The sequence below is a fragment of the Sinohyriopsis cumingii genome, chromosome 14 (assembly GCF_028554795.1).
Source record: "Sinohyriopsis cumingii isolate HCF-2022 chromosome 14, ASM2855479v2, whole genome shotgun sequence".
Taxonomy (NCBI): domain Eukaryota; kingdom Metazoa; phylum Mollusca; class Bivalvia; order Unionida; family Unionidae; genus Sinohyriopsis; species Sinohyriopsis cumingii.
Genome location: NC_142974.1, coordinates 87,496,383 through 87,515,347, shown reverse-complemented (window position 1 = coordinate 87,515,347; position 18,965 = coordinate 87,496,383). Strand labels below are relative to the sequence as shown.

General features: G+C 34.0%; 1 protein-coding gene across 1 annotated transcript in view; it reads left to right on the top strand.

Moving 5' to 3' along the window:
• Positions 1–2,690: 2,690 nt before the first annotated feature.
• The window catches only part of LOC149784316 (G protein-coupled receptor GRL101-like), a 90,297-nt gene continuing 74,022 nt past the window's right edge, over positions 2,691–18,965 (top strand). Inside the window, exon 1 of the mRNA XM_089932343.1 lies at positions 2,691–3,129. Within this exon, the coding sequence (XP_089788469.1) occupies positions 3,036–3,129 (94 nt within the window). The 5' untranslated portion in view covers positions 2,691–3,035. The remainder of the gene's footprint in view (positions 3,130–18,965) is intronic.

The following is an 18,965-nucleotide window of genomic DNA, read 5'->3' as shown; positions in this document are numbered from 1 at the left end:
CAATCACAAACCGTTAAAATGATACTACTCCATGTTACCATATAGTTGGAGATATATATTTGCAACAACGACACCCATAATCAAGCAAATAATCACTGAAATCTAGTAAAGTTATGAACGGAGATACAAATACAATAACATCACTCTATGCGTGTGATTATATTGTCATGTTAGGGTATTTATGGAAGTGTAAATAAAGTGTAAACAAAGTCCAAAGGGGAGAATATTGCGGCAGGTTAGATGTTCCAAAACAAAGCCAGAAGGGATTCCTTACGTACAAAACCACGCCTGTTTGCAATCTATAAGACTAACAACCTGCCATACCGGATGTACTACTTCGGTGGTGAATTATTAAAGGAGACGATTCCAAAGTCTCAACTATAGCATATGCTAATTTTGTTCCTTCACTATGAACGTCTTTTGGCAGGAACTTAACGGTATCCAACAGAGACTTCCTATTGTCACCACTAAAGTCTTAACGACTTTTTAATGTCTTTGATCTTCGCGGTGTTTGTCATATTCTGTTCACACACCACACACACACACACACACACACACACACACACAGATTTATTACCCCCTCTTCGGCTATTCTTGAGGAATAATCAGAGAAACAGGGTAATGAGATCAAATAAATGTATTTAACAAAAAAGTATTTCATTCTATCTGATTGCAGAAGCCATATTTTATTAACGTGGCATAACTACCTAACCACTTATTAACGGATGTGATGTATACTATGAAATACACCGTTACTGATAGTATACATATTTATCAAATGCCATGAATTATCTATATACATTTACCTGTAGATGTGTCAACAGACAAGGCGGTATCAATTATTCAGCAAGTTCAATGTATGACTTCGTAATTATGACGTAAACATTCATGAAAGAATATTATCTTTAGAAAAAGCACATACAGAAACCTTTCTCAAGGTGGACATCACAGGGAAGTAAGAAATTCAACCTCCTTAGACATGATTGGTAATTTGCTGTAAGCCACCTTGATAATTAATAATTTGGAATAAACCAACTTGAAAAAGTTGTTGCTAAATACAGGCTTAAGGCAGATAATTGCTTTGTTTGAGGACAATTGCAAAGTCGATGAGAATCAATCGTAAACATGTTTGTTATAGCATAATAATTGCTGGTTTGAGATCGTGGCAGCATGTAATTTTGTGTGCCCTAACAGCATGAATTGAAGAAGAAAACACTAATAGCAGGATACATCAGCCATCTTCCTGTAACAACCCTGATTTTACCGTAAGTGTCGGATGCTGCAAATGAATTAATGACAGCTTCCTTATAATGGTTAAGACGAAAATATGGACCAGGTGCTTCAATTAAAGTAAACATCAACCATACCTAGAGAATTTCTACGTTATAGTTTCATTCGACCACCGTCAATACTTTGGAACAGCACTAATGGTTTTATTGACAATAGCGAAGACGCCTTGGTTATAATTGAATTGAGAAAAAACGTTTTTCCGATCAGATAATGCACGACATTATAAAGTCTCTCGATTTCATACACGGAAAAAAAATCAGGTCAATCTAAAGAACTATTCTCTAGTGATTGTTCTTCCTCGTGAATAAATGCTTTTCCGATGGGGCAAATGCTCCCACAAAGTTACGTAGAAAGCGATGAATCAAAGTAAGGTATTCACACACACACACACACACACACACACACGGATGTATGTGATTTGGTCTACATCTGTTCTAGGTGAAATAATAAAATACGGTGTGACTAAAACACATAGGTAATATCATAGATTTAAAAAATTGTCTTTACAAGTTTTTACCGTTCATAACTTTTAAAAATAAGCCATTTTGTCTAATTTAAATACATCGCCTTTTACCTGCATGGTTTTTTTTTGTTTGTTTTTTGTTACAGTTAATATCTTGTATGAAGCTAAGTCTGACCACCTATGATATTCTCTAATCGAAAAGACGGCTGTATCTGGTCGTTATAATAACAGATCTATAATTCGGATTAATTTGCATTAGACCGTATTTGTCTGAGAGGCCAAGACAACGTTTATACAGAACCAGGCACACTTTATAATTGCCCGACGGAACTAAGTAAGTAACAAGCCAGAGTTTATTCAGCGCTGTAAGAAGCAACACGCTGAAAGAAGCTAATAATATAAAAGACAGTATTCCGACATCTGGACATGTTAAAGTATTGTTCGAGTTGAACTGTAAATCAGGCAGAGTTAAAGACATTAGGATTTTGCTTTCCACTACCTGTTCGCAGTGACAAATTTATACAACAAAATTTAATAATATACTTTAACCATTTTTTCCATAAATTTGGTGATAAAAAGTGTTCACGTAGTAGTTAAACATAATAGTATAAATTAGATGGCATTCATATGATATTACACTGGCTGGCAATTCAGTGGATTGAATTCTACCCACATTGGACCGCTGTTTGCACTTCTTATCATTCATACCTAATTTAACTGCCAGCACACGATCTGCAACAGTTTAAGGCCGAACGTGCCTCGAATTTAGATAGACGGAATCTAATATTGCAGAACACTGCTAATACTTTATGACGACGGTTTCTACGGTATTTTAATCCATGGAAAATCCAGCAATAGACTTAGGCTTCATAATTGCCCAAAAAATGTTATCCTCATAATAACATAGAAGGAATTTCCATTGCATTCTAGAATGCGTACTTTTAAACTGAAAATGACCTTTTGCAGCTGAAATTGGTTCCGGAATATCAAAGAAATATACAGGTCTCTATTCACTGGCTGTGTGTGCTCATCAGTGATCTTTCAGTGGTAAATTAAAACCAGTTGGAGAAGCAAGGATGTGCTATTTTCTTGAGAATAATAGTAGTTTAAAAGCTGGCTTTTAGGTTGCTTCTCTGTATCCATAATGTTTGGCTAAATGCCAGATTGTGAAATCTCCTAACTTTCCGTTTTTCTAATACAAGCGAGGATAGATAAAGTCCAAGTTACTTTCTGGAGCAAATACATATACGTATTTAATTTCATTCCGCTATCATATTTTGCGATGGTTTATTCAATCAAAAGTATTGGAGGAAAACGGAATAACATGAACGTGCCGATGTTGGCGATGACTTTATGCATGATAGTAGGACATGAAGGTAGGTTGAAATTTATTTTATCTAATTACATTAAAATGAAAATATAAGTTTCCTCTAAATGACGTATTCGACATTGCTCAAGGTCACTTTATGTATAATTTATATAATTGCACACCAAGGAAAATGTTTGACGACAAATTATTCAAGATACTGGGTAAGTTACACGACTTTACTACTTTCGGTTCTAATTAGACTGCATTGTTATTGCTCCTGTTTTGCTTTCTTTCTCAACTTCATTTTGTAGCAAGATGAAAAGAATATTGTTTAATATCATTTTATATTATAACTAAATATAACAGGTAGAGCAGACAATCTGAATAGATTTCTCAGATTCTACAAGTATATATTTAACAAATTCGATGACCACTTAATATAAATTAAAATAGTAGAAATTACACAGTAGCTCTTGGTAGTCTTGCTTGTTCGTGTGTGTGTGTGTGTCTGAGAGCCCAAGACAACGTTTATACAGACACAGGTGAACAGAGAGAGAGAGAGAGTGAGGGAGAGAGAGAGACAGAAACACAGAGTGAGAGATTGTGCGCTGATTTCTTTGCTTGTGATATAGACGTGATAGAAATAGCTAGTTCTGAAAGTAGTTATGCATTTATCATTTCCGTGATTCACAATTTCTTTTTTAATGATGTGGAATTATGTAATTTTCTGATCCGTCTTATACAATGTCTTTAAGGTTATACGTCGAACTTTTTAATTTGTTCGAAATACATCGAAAACTTCGAACCCACCCTCCACATCCAGTCTCAGTTATGGACAAAGTATTATAGCAAGGTTGCCTTCTTCACTAATGGACCTAACATTACTTGCTATGATCTTTATAGTAGGGTATGGGTATGTTAAACTCTGGTAATGAAGTAATTCACAGTATTTTATCAATGAAAGCTTTAGAGACACGTGGCATTAGGCCGGTGGTTGTGGAAAGTAATAATCAATACATCTTTACTTCCTCCATAATTAGAGCTCATTTATAATACAATGACTAACAAAAATGACTAGATTCTAGATCTGGGTACTACAACAAATTTTGTTCCGAGGTATTTCTGAATATACCGCGATACGCACCAAAGTATATAATAATTTTAATGTTATATGATAGGCTCATGTTTTGTTCAAATTTCGGTCTTTTAGTAGCTAAAAACATATTTTGTTTTGATTTATATCAGAAAAAACACGGTATATCATCCATTATAGTACTGCATAAAAAAACATTATCTTTGATATAAAGAAAGTTGTTAAGGTGGGCAATATGTTCAATTCTATCTTTATTTCGTCACCCACAGAATGCTCATAATCTTGTGTTTGCTCAAATGATTATGGATATTCATTAACTGCGTTTTTATCAACTAATTATCTCGACGAACTAAACATAGCATATATTGGACACACTAAACTTAAGTATATACTGGAAATACTAAAATAAATTATATGCATCGTCTAAACTTGGCTGTCAAATATAGCATAAGCACTTGTATCATTCATATTGCATTCATATCTTCAAATTATGAGCAACGCTCAGAAGTTTATCACAACCAATCTATGTCTTCCGTTATGCCAGAAAATAACTACTGTGTATTTGGACCTGTCCCCATGTAGACATTGATGTTATATTACTGAGTATGACAAAAATGTGATTAATTCGTCACAAGTCTTCTCAGGCAGAGTAGTTTTAGGTAATGGTAGTTATTCTGAATCGTGTATTAAATTAAGCTTATTTTGAATTCTATATCCCAGAAATTATATCACATTTACATACTATATGGTATTATTGACTTTTCTATATCATCCGAATCCACATAACACAACCAGACGTATTATTTAAGCGATGATGACATAATCAAGGACCAATGTGACAAAACCGCAAAAAATTGCGGAACCTCTAATGGCAAGTCGCAGCATTTAACTCATAAAGAATGCAAATGCAAACGTTTTCTCAACAGCATAAGAAAAATTCAAGCCTAAGTTTTTTTGTGACTAGTTCCTCTATATATGTACGTTGGGTATGCACTCAAAAGAAATTTGTAATAATTATGTTACAATAACATTTATTATAGTCATCAGACCACACAAAAATACATGTACAAATAAATTTATGTTTAGAATATAATTTCTCCTGACTGTCAGTAATTATACGGTAAAAATAAAGGGTATATCTCCTAATTGCATTTCATTATATCTACAATGAGGCCCCGACTGGCCGAGTGGTCTAAAGCGTTCTCCGTCACGGATCACTGCCATCTCACCTCTGTATGTGTAGGTTCGAGCCTCGGGCTCAGCCAATGTGGATATGTGAGAAAGCTTGCCGGTAGCTTCTCATGGGTCGGTGGTTCTTTCCGGGGTTTTCACGGGTTCTTCCTCCACCATTAATACTGACCGGCATGTATAGCCTATCTTGTGCTGAAAAATAGCGTTAAACCCTATAACAACAACAACATCTACGATGATAAATATTACTCAGGAATATAAACTTAATAATTGTTCATATCCCACCGGTGTTCGAGTTTTCAAAATATTGACTTTGTTTTCATCTTGTTTCATTCGCAATGGCGAACAAAAGTTTAAATTAAGGTAATTTTTCCACTTAATATGGCTAATTAATGCGACCAAACTTCAACGTCGGTAAGGCTTTCCGCGTCTCGAAACAAATCATAAATACGCTAGTATGGATCACGTGACAAATCAAAATAATAACATGCGGCGTCGGGAGTGATGTTGATGCTCCCAAATACATTTTTATATGTGAAAGACAATGTACTGTCACCGATGGGATGTAATAATTTTGTTACATGATAATGTGCTCTTTAAGAAAAGCCGTTGTAATAATATGCAGTTTTAGAGAAGTGGATAAAGCAAGTAGTCAGAGAGACTGTAAGCAAATGATGTCTATTGATCAATCTGTCTTATTTACTCTTTCTGACTCTCTCCCTGTCTCTGTTGTCTTTCCGTCTCTCTCTTGTGAAATAAAATAATCCATGAGACCTTCTGTCTGATTATATAAAAATATGGTATATAAACATAGCCATTCCAATTTCACACAATGTAAATTTAGTGTAAGCAAATGATGCATGTGTGGTGTGTCTGTATGTGTCTGTTTGTGTGTGTGTGTGTGCGTGCGTGCGTGCGTGCTCTTTGTTTGTGTGCTCTTTGTGTACTTGCATTTCTATTTTGTATAAACTTAATTGTCTGCTCTTTAGATGTGTAATTCTGTTTTGGCGTGAGATTTTGATATGCATATTTATACACTCTCACTAATTGATAAAACACTGTTTTGATTGTTCAATCCCCGTTGACAAATAATAGAAGAGATCTACTATTCTAAAAAAAAAAGATGAAAGTAGCTTTTACGGATGGGATTCTTAGAATCAGCTTATTTAACATGCTTCGAGTGAAATAATATCGATATATCTTTTCAATGACTTGTATTAAATAGATGACAAAAACTTCACCACAAAGGCTTATTTTTCAAGGAAAGCATACCGCAAGAGTTTGTATGTCTGCCTTTCTCTCTCTCTCTCTCTCTCTCTCTCTCTCTTTGTCTCTGTATGTATGTATGTATGTATGTATGTGTGTGTATGTATGTATGTATGTATGTATGTATGTAACTGTCTAACTGTCTGATTCTCTATCTCTCAAATAGAGAGCGATTTGGTTAGAATTGCATGTGAATTCACATTGTTCTTGATATTGATAGATACTTCAATAAATGAATGACTTAATGACCTGAGATAATTTCTAAGCATGACTGTTTGACATCATTGACCCCTTGACGTCACTGACTCTGACTTTTTGAGCTTTGAAATGTAAAATAAAATGTGTTGCTCGGACACAATATTTAAAAAAGAACAGCTTAAGATGCTGAGAAAAAACCATGGAAATGCTTATCATTGCTAATGTGTTTCATTTGATCCAGATTTTGTTTCTTTCCATAATCTTCGGTTTTTATTTAATCTTAAGGACCATCTAATATCTATGTAGATATTATGATTATAATTCCGCCTTTTTTAAAACATAAGAATTTTGCAAATTTGTTAAAAATGATGAGAAAGCAATAGGTTTCACTTAACATGGCGAAGTAAGGGAGTTAAAAATACATTATATTACTTTTGCCAGATTCGCCATATGTGAACAGTTTTCACCAATGAAACTGGGCGTATATTAATAGTTATGTAAATTTTGACCTTTGCATAAATGTATGTTGCACGCATACAAATGGACTAACTGAAACTTCTGATTTACAATTTGTTACGGATAAATATGACCCAGATTAATCAATAATAGAAGCTGCATGTCGTCTACATTTTCTCATTAGGTTTGCAATCAGGAAAAACGTACAGTATCGAAAGTTATTCTTGGAATAGTCATGGTTTAGGGCGTTAAAAGTTGCTTCTTGTATGTCAATAATCTGATAGGTCAAATGTTACGATTTCTGTAATGTATACCGGCCTTTACATATTCACTTCAAAATGAATCACGGGAATATAAGTCTTTTTATCTTAAGCACTGATTGGCAATGGATACAGTTGACCCCATTTTCAAGCGTACATCGGATTTTAATGTCGAAAGCAAGAAGCCTCTTTACATCGCAAAACTCTTTGTAAATATCATCAATGACCTTGACACGTGACATTTACGAGTGATGTATATATAATACCGTTTGTCCAAATGTAACATTTATTAACGAGATTAATGTTCGTAAATGTCACAAATACTGGTAAATGTCACAAATACTGGTAAAAGTCACACTTAGAAATTGTGACATTTACCGGCAGTGCAGCAATTACAGACGTAAATAAGCGTCATGAAAGTTCTACAAGTCAGAATTATCCTTGAATGAAGAGCCTGAAATCTTTGGACAATCGTTTCAAGAAAATTACAGCTAAAATGGCGAAATAATCTCTGTCCATCCTATCGTCCATGTCAAAGAGTTTTCAAAAATTAGAGTACAACGTTAGCTTTCAGTCCATCTGGAACGATGTTGGACAGAATTGAATTTGTCGAAAATGTCGAAAAGTTATTGCCCTTGATAAATTTCGGTTACCAGTTTATCAAGCTTTGTAAGCAGCTAAAATGTGAGACTAACATTTCAAAAGACATTAATATTTTATTATCACATTTATCCATTTCTACTAAACATACAATAATTATGTGAAGAGAAACGAGAAGTGAAGTTGAAATGCATTTACAAATTTACCAAGGTATTTGTCTAAAATTTCAATTTAGTTTGTACATGCTTGGTTTCTGGAAATAATAAGGATCAATAAAATATTTTCCAAATGAGAGCTATTGATTAACCTAAACGTATGTCCATTTTCAATCTCGTTTTTATACAATATCTTCACATAGGCTTTCATGTCGTTCTTTTCTTTCTCTATATGTCTACCAGTCTCAATATATAATACCTTTGTGTTGCTGGCATTAGCTATTCTAATTATTCTATGGTTTCAAACATATCTTTTGTATCTTTATAATCTTTTATATCTTTATAGATGCATGTTTCGAAACAAGTCAGAATGAAACACGTCTTTCAGTCTTTTGTTAACAAGTGATAAAAAGGATGTTGGGAATTGATGGATATGCAGTTATATTGTTGGTAATGTCATATAAAAGATAATAATTTAAGTACATAACTCTTGCATACTAATATGGAAGGTCTGTTAGATTGGAGTCTTAGCTAGACCGTAACAAATATCTTTTCAACAGTTATATGCCTTGCGGTTTATTGTACAATGATAACTCAGAAAGCTGGGTGGTATTTCTTTTTCGCTACTAAGCCTGAAAATAGCTAAGTTTTCGAACAATCATTGGAAAGTAAACATATTTCAACTGGACTACTCACATTCCTGTAGATTTCTTTGCCAATGTACCTATTTGTACGAATCGCAGGCAACATCAAACTCTGTTACATCAGAGGGGTGGGTATGGAAAAGGTAATGAATCAATATTTCCATCAGTCTTTTCTTGCTGGATGAAAATTTCAAGCATTTATTTAAGTCTGTAAGTGCTGCAAGTTTTACTTCAACTGAGTTTAGCGTAAAACATTATTTCTGATATTGTTTCGACTCCATATGTCGATTCCATATGTATCTTCATTTTTACAAAGTGTTCGGAGGAGTACAACATCGCAAGGGTTTCACAATGTAATCAACAAGTATTTACATTTTTAAAACGTAGTAGTGCAGATTTCAAACGCAGACTTGTTGATCCATAAAGGAACACGAAAACAAACTGAAAATTTTTATCTCATCGGCATGAAAAAGTACAGTAGTTAATAGTATATGCATATATCATCCTATGTAAGAACAACGGTCTTTTCAACTAAGAATTTGCAAATGCACGTATTTACTAGAAATACAGAATAAAAGACAGTAATCTGATATTACAAAAATGGTGATATCTATATAGTGAGTGATCTTACAATTTTCAGGAGGGCACTTGTTTATTGTCTTTAAATAATTTTCTCAAGAACACATTTTCTCTTTTATTCTGTATGTGTATTTTATGATTTTATATTTACTTTTTTCTCGCTGCTATAACAATAGTGAAGCAAATTTTTGGAATGTCAACACGATTTCTTTAAAAATATTGGTATAGTTTAAGCTTATTCATCCCACGTGAGATTTTAGATTTCAACTAATACAGATGTTAACATAATTTGCTGAATCATCGGTGTTGGTTATTTAAATGATTACGTCGGGGTGGAACCGTGATTTTCTTCTGAGCTGAAATATTTTCTTCTCTTTTATCCCAAAATAATATATTTTCTAAGTAATACCATGGATATAATATGGTATTAATGCCCTATAAATCAGAGCAAAATGTTTACAGCTATTAAAACAAACAGTCAGACTCCTATCCAGAAGCATTTTATTGTTGTTCCATGATGCAATTGCAATATACAGTACCTTCTTGGTACGTATCGCGTCGTTCGTTCATAAATACTACGGTATACTCCAATCCATCATTTTTGTTGTTGCGGTAACCAGGTATATAACGTTGTATTTATTAGCGTTGTATTATGAATACTAAAAGGACTCGGTTGCACAGCAGGCGTATTTGAATAAAAGTCAGAAGTTTCACAAAGCGTTCCAACTGTTAAAGAGTGAATGAATACAGAAAAGCGCAGATAATAATAATAATAATAATAATAATAATCTTATTGACATTATTGGGGGGGGGGTCTCCTTTAATAGATCTTTTCAGACCAGTTAAGGAGGTCCCGTTGCCCTAATGGTATTGTTGGCCGAAACTTTACTTTATGTATTTGGTGAAAGCTTTCAGTATGCTAAGTGGAGTTTCTTTTTATTATTGGCCCTTTTGTTTCGGTTGTTGGTCCTGATGGTTTTGTTTTTGTTTTAGTTTCTGTTCTTGTTTGATGTTCCATTGATCTTGCTCCTGTTCTTTTCGGTTTGGAAAATTTATTTGTTTTTCATTGTTTTACGTTTCTTCATTTTTTTGTGTCCCTGTTAAATATTCTGCTGTCTTTGTTTTTGTTCAGGGAAAATTATCGTTTCCGAGACAAAATCTTGTTGTTTGTCATTACTTTGGATTGTTGAACATTTCTGTATTGTATCTCCATTATTTACACATTTCTTATACTTACTCTGGGTGCACCCTTTATACTATGATTTTGTCAACAAACCACGTAGAAAGAAAGCTGGTTTCATTTTCCTTGTTTCTGATTTTATATTTCCAGTATCTTTATCCTGTTTTTGAAAGGAGTAATTGGGATAGTATCCATTCACTCTGATGTTGAAATTCTCCCTCGAACCTCTCAACCTTTGCCTGTAGGTGGATTTCCATTGGAATGTCGGATTGGGGTAGTTCCGCCGTTTTCTTTTTTCTTTTCCTTAGTATTGGGTGTGAGTATTTCAAACCAAAACTTTCTCCCCTCTAATTATTATTTCTCGTTATGGATATTAATGCTTTGTTCGCCATTTCTTCACGTGCAGCGTTTCTCACTGAATTTGTTCAAGATATTTTTCTCAACAGTTCAATATCATCTCAACATTTCAATATTATATGTTTAACGTTTTATAGATTATATAAATTTATACATATTTTCTAGCTAGGCTGTGAAAACTTTCAGCTAGTGCATTCTTAGTTTCGTTCGCGCCATGGCTGATCAATAATCGATAGACCTTATTTCTCAACATAGAGTGTCAGAATCATTAAAATATAAGAGGATAATCGTTTGCACTATTTACAGCATAATCGGGAAGGTACATCTTATGATGTAAATTAACAGCTACTATCATCCCTGCTGTGCGCATTATTCCCACTCCTGGTCTCCAATATAAAGAATTTCCTATTATGCAGGACAGAGTACAGTCATCTGTGACAGATGTGCTTTCTTTTTTTTTTAAAAAAAAAACAAAACATGGAACCTTTTAGTTTAAACATTTTATTGCAGACATTTGCAGTTGGGAGGATATAAAATATAATACACAGCAGGTACAGGATTTAAACGAAAGACAATGGCTTATAAAAATGTATCCTTTGATGATACAAAATTTAAATATATGTGAATATATGGTTGATGATATTAAGTTTTAATAAGAAAGAATTGAAATTATTGAGTAATACAATTCAGCCAAGAAAGTTAAAGAACGAATTAAAAATGAGGATGATGATGAGAAAGACTTAACAGAAATTGTTAATTGAAATATGTGGAATATTGTTTACTAAGTTGAGAAAATAAGGATTAAAGAAATGGAATGGATAAAATAGTGAAGAAAGAGCGAGATTAAAAATGAATAGTATCTCCTTGTAGAGCAGGGGGATCAAACACGCGGCCCTGCCAAGCTGTATCATGTAGCCTGCAAACTGATTGGCGTCACAAGATGTCATTAGAGATAACAAAGGTGATACAGTCCTTGGGCCATCGAAAATGTCCTCATTCACCATAATAGGTACTCTTAGTCAATGGGTGGTTCGAGTTTGAAACCCATGTTATAGAGTTAGTCGTTAAAGACGCGATAGCAAATCATTTGGAGAAAAAGCGAACTGCTGTTTACAGCTGTTCATGACGTGTGGAAACATGCATTTTAGTAATAGGTACTCTTAGTAAATATTTTAGACTTTTCAATAGATTTATAAACGGCATCGAAAATAGGGAAATATTGTTTAAGAACAGAACGTACAGTAATTTCATATATCGTATGGTATCAAGGATTAAAACAGTTCGATGCGTTGCTCTTGACAATAAACACGAGAAATATGAAGTATCATATACTTTCTGAAAGTCGACATCTGTAATAGGTACTCTTAGTCAATATTTTAGACCTTTCATGCGGATTTTCTTTTCTTATTTAAGTTAACGAATTGGTCACGAGCCGAGCATAAAGAATATGAAATATTTTAATTAAAAATGTCGGGGATCATAAGTGTCGCTATTATTTACTGGTGCTTTTGAAGTGATTAACGGTTTCCTTTTGACTAGTCTCGGTAGAAAATGTATTAAATTTTCGACTTGTAATTATGACTTGTTAAGGCTTGTATTAATTGGAAACTATCTACATTATGTAAGTTACAGGGACTAATATCACTAACAGTTGGTGGAACAGGGTGTGTGTGTGATTAAGATTTTTAACTTAGCTTTAACAATTTTTCAGTCATATCGCTACGATGTCTGCAGTGTGACAGTTTATAGTGATGTCTATCACTGGGGCATCATGCCGCAGACGTGTAGCATGATGTCTCACCCAGTAACATTATCCTGACACCAGGCGGACCAGTCCGAACACTAATCTCTTAAAGCTGAGCGCTTAACGAGGCAGCTGTTAGTACCATTTTTTAAAGTCGTTGGTATGACTCGGCCGGGGTTCGAACCCGCGACCTCCCGCATCCGAGGCGGACGCTCTAACCACTAGGCCACTGGAGCGGTTGGTGGAACAGAGATCAACAATAAGGAGGGCTTGTCATTTTATATAAAATAAAGTTTGCATGTTTGTCATCTGGATTCAAGACATTTCCATCATATTTCTCGATGTAAAGCTTCTGTGATTATCAATTTGGTTGCACCACTCACGATCACGGTTGCATCATTTTGTAAATAATGAGTTGTGCCAAACTAAATTTCCATGTTTTAGATTGTGTTAAATAAGACGAATAAATATTTCTAAAGCTTTCCTGTTACACTGTAATTTGACATTAATTATTGACCATACATTTTCTTTCAAATAATTTAGGTTTTGCCCTGAGCAGTCGTTCGGAAGAAATACGAAAAAAATTCTTTTCATGTCAGCTTCCTCATTTCAGTGGTCAATGAACTATCACTTGTAAAAGTATGGATTAATCCGAATGCATTCCGAAAGTATTCCGAATCGTAGCCACTAATTAACAGAAGAATCATTATGATATAATCTCAAAATGCCTTGAAATGAATTCACGAAAATCCCATAACAGTATCCAAATAGTATTTAAATAAATTCTTAGTCATTCTTAGTAATTTGAATATTTGTTGATTGTAATTCTAACGGATGAAAGGTTTTAAATGATTATGTTCACATAACTTTATAACTTCCAAGACAGGTGGGTATTACTAAGAATGCCAAATTCTACGTATTAATTCTATTATATTACCAATTGCCTTTATAAAGAATACAATACAAGGCTTGAATGAATCATCTAGGGATTTTAAAAATCACTCTTCGAGAAAGATCAGTAAGCAGATCAGCTGTTTTAACACCGAATAGTAAGGAATTAGGTCAGCATGGTCTCTCACTGGCACAAATTTCATGAAATCGGATCGCGTGATTTTTATCTGAATTATGGTAAATATTATCTTAAAAATGACTCGACAAACTTGATTCATGTATGATACATCTTAAAGATATTAAGGTCGTTGGGGAAAATTCGTTTTTAAATTGTAGATAACACTTTCAAAAGAATTATTGTGAAAATAATACACATATTAAAAATAGACATACAAGTTGAACAACCTTAAGGGATAACAACCAGCTTTTGTATTACATTTGTTATGTTTCGCTTCTCTAATTATATTGACCTTTTTCACCTGCGAGAAACAAAATTTAGTCCAATGAGGGAGTAAGTGTGATTGCTTGGCTTTTCTATAGGTTTTTCTACATTTGTATATTTACCTTTTGATTGCCGTTGTGATTTATGGAGGTTCTGAATTTTGATAAATATTACCTTTAAAATGACTTAAATTTAAGAGTTGTTTTGAAAGTGTTTGACTACTCATGTATGTATGTATTGTCAATGATAGTTATGGCATATTTGTTAATATTATCACATTTCAAGCAACCTCAGTCGGTAGTGGATGTTTTATATCTCAGAAGATTTTAGTCGCCTTAGTTTATATGCATATATTGCCATGGAAACGATTTATGTTTTTGTTTCCTGTTGTTAAACAGCCTATAACAAGAGCAATGCTTCCTATAATATCTTCATGTAAGAGGGGTTCACCAATAAAATGTACACGGACGTGTGCATGCTGATTTGTATACAGATAATTGCAACTTTTAATTCATAGTTGATATCAGCCCCTCACCTTAAAATCAATATCATCATTGGTTAAGGGCTGATTTCGCAACCTAACAGAGACTTTCGTTTTGTTTTTGAAATTTCAAATAAGGATATATGTTTGGATTGTATGATTGTAATTCAAAAAAAAAAAAAAAGACTGTTTGCACATCACTACGACAACAGTTCACTACAGGCACATCAACACTTCTAGCGTTGGTTTTTACTTTAAATTATCACTAACTGTTGTTAAGATCTTTAATTAAATAGGACATATGTTCCAAATCCTGCATTGATTGGGATTTATTTCGAAAAACCGTAAATTCTTTTTACGTTTTTCACTTTGCATTATTGAGAAATAACTTACTGTAGGACCGTAGATGCTAATAATGTTAAATATCGTATTCTTGAATTTGTAAAATCTGCTGATAATAATAAAAATACTAATACTACTACTAATAATAATAATAATAATAACAATAATCATCATCATCATCGGGTCAATTTTAGTTAGACTGAAATGAAAAGTTCCATAGTTCCCCATGGATTCTTGCTACTATCAATATCCTTTGAATGTCTGGCAGATCCAAAATCTTCGACATGTTTATGCATGCTTTCTGATATAATTTCAGTTAACCAGATGAAATGTATAATTTCACTAAAGTCATACAATTAAGTGCTATGTGATTATTGTGTAAATAGTTTATTTGCAATCAGAAGGTATCGACAATATTAGCCGGCAGACATTAGTCATATCGAATACTCTTAGAAACAGCAGTGTTTTGTTTCCTGAGCCTATTTAGTGCAACTGTTTAGCACTAAACAATACACATATAGCATTCACGTGCATAAAGGAACTACTTTCTATTGTAAACAAACAACAGACGCAGACGCCAGCACTTTTGATTTGTACACAAATCATGTACACTCGCGTAAGAGGCTCTTTACGTTGTGGTTGTTTAAATTTGTTTCTGAATGAACTAAAACAGATGTTTCGTGGACTGCCACATACCAGCTGCTTTGGCATAATCCGCGTTGATACAGTTTTACGGATTTAGGCTAGCTACATTATATAAGATACGCAAGATAAGGTCCTTACAAATAATATACAAGTGACAAGTCATATACTCTCTTCTTTAGCTGGTGATTAAAATGGCAAAATAAAATATACTTACAGTTTTACATCCTGAATTTCCTCAAAATGTATTTTCTTAATTCTGCAAATCCGAATTACATGAGCGATGTCATAGGTTTTCAATCTGGATCACACATTTCGAAACTGCGCTGTATTTTCGATGATAAGTGCAATTGCATCCTCTTTACTGCACTCAAAATGAAATAAGCATTAAATTCCATAACGTCTTTTTGATAATTGCAATTGAAAAACTTCATATTTTTCCCACATTATGATTTTAAAAATTCAATGACAGAAACAGAAAAACATTTGCAGATGCAAACACGCTTCTCCCGTGCCGCTTCAATCCGATGTATTTCGTGTATAATTTGCACAGATGAATCCAGTCCAAAATCACAAACTTTCGTCGAATCGAAACAAAATACCAAAATATGTTCAATCCAGATCAAATGGAACAGTTGTTGCAATGCGCATTCATTCACAATATGACTACAAATTTTAATTTTAACTAGACACGCCATTTTTTTCCGCAAATTATGTCCAGCGCGCGACTAAGTTCAAATTTATCTGGGCGGAGTTATGTGCGCATTAATAATGATGTTATAGTGTAATGACAAATCTGCGATTGTGTATTTAGTTTGGAATACGGCATTCATTCATTCTTGTAGTGTATTTTGTTTATATAATTAAACCTTAGGTAGAATTAAAAAAATGAGCATATAATAAAAAGGTTACTGCCTTTGTATGGGAAAATATGAACTCGTTTTGGCGGAAGGATATACTGCACTCCCAAGGCCGTGCAGTATTCCATCCCAAAACTCTTTCATATTTTCCCATACAAATGCAGTAACCTATAAATATAACAACATACATAACACAATATAAATTAGTGTTACGTTGTTTTTCTTCTTGTATCATACCCACATTTTAATTTGGTTATCTTTTTAAAAAACTTCAGTTCAATTAATCAAAGGGAATCTGAAAATCGATAGTATTTCGTTTTGATTCTGTTTCTAACGAGTAGGAGAACAACGAGGAGACAAAACCTAATCAGCTGTGAGAATCACATTCTGCAAAAGACAAAAATGAAGGAATCTTATTATTTTATTCTTAATAAAAGTTTGTCTGCTTCTAGTTATGTTTGCCAGTTTAAAGTAGCTAAAATGGCAGACCTAGCCTGAGGTTTTCCAATTAGATACGCTTTTATTGCTAAGGAATCGATCAAATCTTCTGAAAATTAATTGCGTAGATGTGAGACTTGCTGTTTTTGTAGTAAATTGTGAAATATTTCAGTCTTTAAGATTCAGATCAAAAATTGCTCTTACATTTACTTTCTGAAATTTGTAACCAATTTTAAGAATTCTACGAAGAAATGGAGGAGTAGAGGAGTTTCGAAGGTAAGAAACGAACAAGAAAAGAAAATTGAAGCATTGGGTTTGAAAGAATGAGACCTTCCGTGACTATTTCACCATATTTTCTGGAAGACGATCTTTAATGAAAGACTTCTACGAGAACGTTTTTACTCGAGATGAATTTTAATCGCATATAATAATACATAATGCCATTAACATCAATAATAAAGGATACATTTGAAATGTAGAGATGGTAGGATGGGTAGAGTAGAAGAATGTTACTCTTGTTAGAGGATTTATTACCTGTGTATGGTCATGTAGTAGTATTAGTATCAGAGATGAAATCAGTATTAAAGTCTTCCATAATGATCACTTCATTGATGAAGGATAAAACAACATATAACTAATTTTCAAATTGGACAGTCCATGATTAAAGCTGTTCTTGTATATTATATGTTAAGTCATTTGAAACGTATCCCTCCTCCTATGTCTTGTGGTCGATCTCGTCTTTCCATGGAAAAGTTGCTAATCTTGATTCCACAATCGGGTACATTACAATCTAGAAACGTTTCGCACAGTCCAATAAACTGCAAGGTTGGTTTCATTTTGTAGTGTAAGTCTTAATTCATCGAGTTTTGGCCAGATGTCTTTCTGTTACTGTATGGTTTAACGCCATTTTTCAGCACACGATATGGCGAGTATTATTGGTGGAGGAAGAACCCGGGAAAACCCCAGAAAGAACCACCGACCCACGAGAAGCTACCGGCAAGCTTTCTCACATACCCACATTGGCTGAATCCGAGACTCGAACCCACGCAGACAGAGGTGAGATGGCAGTGATCCGTAACGGAGAGCGTTGTAGAATTCTCGGCCACTCGGGGCCCCCCAAGATGTCTTTCATTGAGGTTGATCAGGTGCATACCAAAAGATGTGCGGTTTATATTTTTCCCGGCCGTTGTAGGAATGAACAATGCAAAATTTATTTGTTCTACTCAAGTCTGAGGAAGAGACCTTATAACCTTGGCATGTGCAATTACAATTAGTACTTTGGACAGAGAGTGAACAAATATCTCCAGAAAATATGATATCATTATTGACTGAGGTATACGTATTATATGTTTTGAGTACAGGAGCAAAACTTTATATAATTTTTCAAAGTATAATCTTTGTACCTAGTTAGGTACGCCACGTCTGTCATGTGCATACTGTTATGTGTTCGAACGGTGCTTTTTCTAAGGACGTGTATTACGCTTGAGTCTGCCTCGATAACCATGTTATGTTGCTGTTTCTGTTCCCACCCATTACAGGCTTGCATTACAAGTTTGAGGCTTTTCTTTTGCCTATGCTGTTATTGTGCAGTTGGGTAGTGCTCAATCACGTTGGTCGGTGTTGTTTTGAGTACAGGAGCAAAACTTTGTATAATTTTTTCAATAGGTTTGTTGTGCCTGCATCTTGTAGGTGAATCAGGCCAGAGTGAAAGAAAATAGATATTAGCTGATCCCACGCTAGCAAAAAGCTGTCGTGGTTCGATACGTATTACGTTCAAAAATCTGCAAATGTTAATCATATTTCGCCATATCCACTTCACGTCTTGGAACAAGGTCAGATCAAAACGAACTTATCGACTTATCAAATATATAGGAAAACCAGGTTTCATTACCTGCAGACACAAGATCAAGAACGCTATAACCTAATACGTGACAAGATACCAAAATAAAAGATTCATTGAGACTACACCAGTTTAGGACTGATCGAAAAATTATGACTGTGGTTTTTTTATCACTTCCGATGTTGTCAAAATGAACAGCAATATGTTTGTTTGTTAAGATAATTTCAAAGAACAAAATCTATGT